At 28.0% G+C, this 6,000-nt stretch overlaps 1 protein-coding gene across 1 annotated transcript in view; it reads right to left on the bottom strand.

Annotated features, from left to right (window-relative positions):
* The window catches only part of LOC111633139 (sortilin-related receptor-like), a 178,195-nt gene that overhangs the window by 120,904 nt on the left and 51,291 nt on the right, over positions 1-6,000 (bottom strand). Inside the window, exons 8-9 of the mRNA XM_023377670.1 lie at positions 5,077-5,275; positions 4,367-4,478 (exon numbers count right to left, since the gene is read on the bottom strand). Coding sequence (XP_023233438.1) covers positions 4,367-4,478; positions 5,077-5,275 — 311 coding nt within the window. The remainder of the gene's footprint in view (positions 1-4,366; positions 4,479-5,076; positions 5,276-6,000) is intronic.

Consider the following 6,000-nt stretch of genomic DNA (forward strand, 5'->3'; position numbering starts at 1 on the left):
TAGTGTCATCAATGTTGTAGATGTCAAACTGGTCAATCAAATCCTTTTTTTTTTTTTTATTTCAACCATTCTATGTCATCATTATCATAATCATCATCATCTGTGCATTCTCCACAAATATTCTTGAAGATGTCTCCAGCATTTTAAGGATATATCTATCCTTAAAATACTGGAGCCATCCATTTCCAGATTCAAAATCTTTGTTTTCCCAAAAGCTTTGTGAAACCTTAGCCTTTCCTTTCATTACAGGTCCATTGATTGGCACATTTCTATTCCTTTATATCATCTTCAACATCTTTGTAAGCTGCAGACATTTCAAACGTTTTCCTGTTTAGGACAGCAGTGCCATGGAATTTGCCCAGAAATTCATTCTTATCTTCCAGTGAAAAGCAAACCTATTGGAATGTCAAATTTTTTAACAATATCACATTTTTTCATTCATTTTTCACTAACTAGTCTGATGACCTCCACCTTCAATTATAAACATAGCACTATTTGTTTGTCCTTGTCCAGCCATTTTTGAAAAGAAAGGAAAAATTCCAAAAGTTGATATATGACACACCCAGTAATGTACACAACTGACTGCCAGATACAAACTGTAAGAAACTGAATTTTGGAATGAATGACCAAGTCAACTTCCAGGAATGGTTTCTCATTAAGGAGAAAATTTTCTAAGATTTGCACCATAAAACAGCTGAGAATAATGAACTTTAGATTAAAAATGTCTTTCTTTCCTTATCTGTGATCTAATCTCTTTCTCATATGTAGTGAATTTGAAACTTTATAGTATCCTATATGGTAATTTACATTACTTGTAATATCCAATATTTCAAATACATTCTTAATATTGGAGATTCAAGGAGACAAGAAAAAAATTCATATATCAAGAATTTGCAATAATCACTTTTGTTACAAGTGGGCTCTACAGTAGTTTGTCTTAATAAGATACTAAATGTAAGTCATTACTAGTTTACTAAAAAATTCAATATTAAATTACTGTTAAAATTCAATATGAAGAAAAATACAATGTATGTATTTCCACAGTCACAAGCATCCTGCAACCTGCCACTTGTAGTCCACAAGATCCTAATATGTGACCTGAGACTTTGGTAACATAATTTTATTTTCCTCTTTTCTTGTCTTGTCTTGTTATGCAACTCTAATTAATCCAATATTCATCATGAAGAACATTCAAATTACACTTAACAATTATATATATATATAAAGTTGTTAATTATTAGTTTCTTTTATTTGTTTCTTGTTTTATTGTTAACCATCCATTTTTTAAAAATATTTTATGAAAAGTGCAAAAAAAAAAATCAAATCAATCATNTAACTTTTCAGTTATAAATGCTACATATATATTCAGAAATATTGTTCTTATTTAATGAAAATTTGCATTAAATGAAATTGTGTTGTATAGTAGAGGGTTTAATAATAATTTTTGCTTTTAGGTATCAGCACATATATATAAAATTGAATTCATGTCTGTCCATCTGTTCAAGTATTATGTGATAATGACTGAAGCAATTTCTATAAAACGTTGTACAATTCAATTCCCCACTCACTTTCCCCATGGGCTTTGCCCACTTGTTACCAATATACATTATTCATAACAAAAATTTTATGACAAATCACCCCAAGAAGAGCTAACTCCCCTCAATATGCTTAGCTCAGCCTCCTACAGGATAGATAGAACAATACACCCATCCCTGCTTGCTTCACTCCCATTGGTCCAATCCCTAATCCCTGCTTGCTTTGCCTCTCCTTGCTTCTCTCACTTTCTCAAAAATTTTCTGATAATTCATTAATTTCCAGTGTTTATATATATAGAGAGAGACTAGATACAATCATTTATTGTATCAATTATGTTATATAATGCATACTGTTACTCAATAATCTAAATCAACCTCAGCAGAACAATTCAAAATATATCTCAAATCATGTTTTTGGCTGCTGGGATCAGCTTTTATTTGGCCATCTCTTGCATTAATGAACTTATCTTTCAGCATGCTTTTAAACCAGCCAAATAAAAGAGAATCCCAGCAACCAAAAAGATGTTTAGAGATATATTTTGATTGCTGTTACATTGTTTCAATCTGTTTTTTATAATAAGTTTTTAATATCTAGCTAAGTGTGTGAATTTTCTGAAATGTGCTATTAAAATACAGTAGAGCATTGATTATTTGAAATAATAAGGGCAAGACAATTTTAGATAACTATTTTTTAGAAGCTGTTTTTTTAACCAATTGTAATCAATAGGGAAAAAATAAATAGATAATAAATGCCTTAAAATAAAAATATTCATTTTAATTCTAGTACAATAATAAAAAAATTCAAGGCATACATATTAAATACATACAAATGATATGAAAAAATGAAAAAATTGGCTAGTTCTTAAAAACAAGCACTAGTCCTTCATTGCAATCTACAGCATACTTATGAAGCTTTGAATTCAAAATAAAAAATACAGTAGAGCATCGTTTATCTGAAGGAATTCCAGTCGACAAATTTAAATTTTCACCAGTGCTGTGCTGTAATCTTTGGCTATGTCTTCAGCTACTCAAATATTTTACATTTTTGATACTAAATTAACTTCTGAAGTATAATTTTTTATTGGTTTTATATTTTTCAATATATTTATTTTGTTTGTACAAAATAAAAAAATAATTTTTAACGATACAATAGTCTTTGTTAGGCTTAACATTGACGAAAATTCAATGCAAAGCGACACGCAACGGAGAAAAATTTCAACACATAATAAATTAATATATTTTTTCGTACATAATTGGTTATCTGAAAAATAAGTTATCCGAACAACCCCAGTCCCCAATTGATTCGGATAAACGACGCTCTACTGTACATAATAGTAAAATTAATATTAAATGAAGTATAGTACTCAAATAAAAATTATTCATTAAAGTTTTTTTAAACGGCACTTATTTTGCATTTATTTGCACAGTTTTTTCTTTTAACTTGGCTAAATTCTTGGTTTGATTTGATCAAGCAATCATCTTGCGTACTGAAAAATTGCTTCAGGTTGCATTTCAAACTATATCAATATTACTTCTAATGCATCAAATGCTTCATTATGCATAGGCACAGTAAAGAATTCAATGCATTAAAAGTCTGTAATTCATTAATCATGCTTTTCTATTTGTATTGTAATAAATAAAACCTAACTTTAGTATTGATAATAAAAACTCAATATGGGGCTTACAGAAGATTGCTCACAATCATTGTCAGAATTTCTGAAATTAGGTTTCCAGGTTCTTATTTTAGTTACAGTGGTACCTCAGGATACGGAATTAATCCGTTCCGAAACTGAGATCGTATCATGAAAATGATGTAAGGTGAATCATTTTTCTCCATACAATTACATGTAAAACCAAATAATTCATTCTAACATGAAAAACACTCAAATTAAAACTAAGTAGTACATTAAAAAAAAAAAAAACTATAGTAAGGAAAACACTAAAAAATGCATTTTGTAGTTGTAAATGTATATATAAACCATAATAAAATAATAATTGATAAAAAAAAATGTAGTTTTATTTGCACTTTATCTTTGAGGATAGACGACGGTGGTGGTGTAAACTGGTGACAGAAGAGAGGGAGAAGGGAAATGATACTAAAACTTAACTTACATAACATAATGTAACAATAACTTAAAAATAACTTAGAAAAGATTAAAAAAATAGTGTTGTTTTATATAATTTTTTAAAATTTTTATTCACTGCTTTTTGCTTTCTTTCCTTCACTTCCACCAGCACTTTCACTGGATAGAGGTCGCTTGGTAAAATATCTATCCAAAGAGGTTTGGCTTTGCCTACTTTTTAAAATGTTTCTAAAATGACTTAGGCAAATGTCATTAAACTGAGCAGCAATATGGCCAGTGTGAACCTTTTCGGAATGTTTCTTTTCAATAAAATCAAGTCACTTTCTGATAATATCTCAAGATTTCCTTTATTGAGCGACATCCTTCCATGACGAAGCAAACACGCGAACTGAGACCAATGAACAGAAGTGAATAAAAAATGGCACTGCAAACTAATGTAACGTCGTATGGTGAGTTTTTGTTCGTATCATAGAGCAAAAATTTGTCCAAATTTCATGTCGTATCCTGAAAATTTCATATGCTGGAGAGTTCGTATCCTGAGGTACCACTGTATTTGATTTTTGATAATTTATTTTCAGATGATTGATGCTCTACTGTACATGTTAAATAGCTCTCTTTTTGTATATTCTCAAATTACTTGATAATTTTCATTTCTTGGATATATAAATAAATTTAAATACATTGACTGTAAATAAAACTTGATATTTTTTAGAATTTCCCTGCAAATATTAAAGATTATTGACATACCAGATGCCATGATGATTCCTACTGCTGATTCACGTGATAAAATTGTAGGGGTTCTTGTTCTAGAATATAACTGGTTAAACCTCTGACTAACATGTAATGAACATCCTTTACTCTGTTTGAAAATATAAATTATTCATTATTAGTTATTATTAAGAATAAAATTTTATAATAATAATAATGCTTAAAAAAATAAAAAGTTTTTAAAATATATTTGATTTAATAAATTTTTTGCAATAGCAGATACCTCTTTCCCAATTAGTCCATTAAATTAACGACCTACTGTATATGAATTTAATAATGAAGTTAACAAATAAGAAAAGTTTTGCTGTTTTGTAACCTTTTTGTATAACTATAAATTTCATAAAACATATTATTTAAAAATTTTATTAGGGTAACACAATCTCAGATTTATATTATAATCTCTAATTACCAGAAAGTCAACAAAAATATTTGCATTCAGGTCTGAAGTGGCATAAATTTCTTTAATAAAAATTATTTATACATATTAGTTAGTTTAATACTTTCTAATTTTTCAAATAGAATTTTTTTCAAAGAAATTACTAATCATTAATAAGTAACTAAGACTTACACTTTCATTATAAGTGTTGATATATAGTAACAGTTAAAACTGAGAATATTACAATAATAAAAGAAAATAATAATAATCATCACTTAACTTCAATTAATTTAATTTATTACAATTTCAATACCTGTTGGCACAGCAATAGGTTTCCATTTTTATCAACTTTAGGTGCTGCTAAATTTTGCCACTTTCCTCCTTTATCAAAAGTAATAACAGAAACCATATTTTCAAATGATGAACTAGATGATACATTTTCTTTCAGCTGAGTTGCAATATATACACCTCTAAGTCCTTGAACTTTGTGAAAATCTATAATTTCCTTTTCACTAAAAAAATTATGAGAAATTTTAAAATGTTATAAAAACAATTTTTTTCATATATTTATAATATTACAAGTAAATAAATCTGAAGAATTCATAAGATTTAAACAGAGCTGATAAAATCTTATCAGCTCTTTGCATGACATCTGACAGGCATCATGATTTTTAATTTAGTCCATAATTTTAACTGCAAGCAGTTCCTTTACCTTAGTCTGGTCTGTTTATACAATGAAATGTTTTTAGCCAATATCAGTTTAAATCATTTTGACAAAGAATAAAACCTTTTCATTCTAATGTGAGTCTATTACACACTACATGGGCCTCAGCTTACAAATATCAGCTTTATTTCCAATGCAGTGTGTTGATCATAAAAATTTTATACTTTTTCACTTTATCTTATTAATTAATTATAAAGGCTAGCAATAGAAAATGTCAAAAATACACAAGAAGACTATAAAAGTACCATCATATTCTAATGTCTTATCACTGAGCATGCATATATATATATATATATATATATATGCATGCTCAGTGATAAGACATTAGAATATGATGGTACTTTTATAGTCTTCTTGTGTATTTTTGACATTTTCTATTGCTAGCCTTTATAATTAATTAATAAGATAAAGTGAAAAAGTATAAAATTTTTATGATCAACACACTGCATTGGAAATAAAGCTGATATTTGTAAGCTGAGGCCCATGTAGTGTGTAATAGACTCACATTAGAAT

Source organism: Centruroides sculpturatus, unplaced genomic scaffold, assembly GCF_000671375.1.
Source record: "Centruroides sculpturatus isolate CEXI.00-Female unplaced genomic scaffold, Cexi_2.0 scaffold786, whole genome shotgun sequence".
NCBI classification, from domain to species: domain Eukaryota; kingdom Metazoa; phylum Arthropoda; class Arachnida; order Scorpiones; family Buthidae; genus Centruroides; species Centruroides sculpturatus.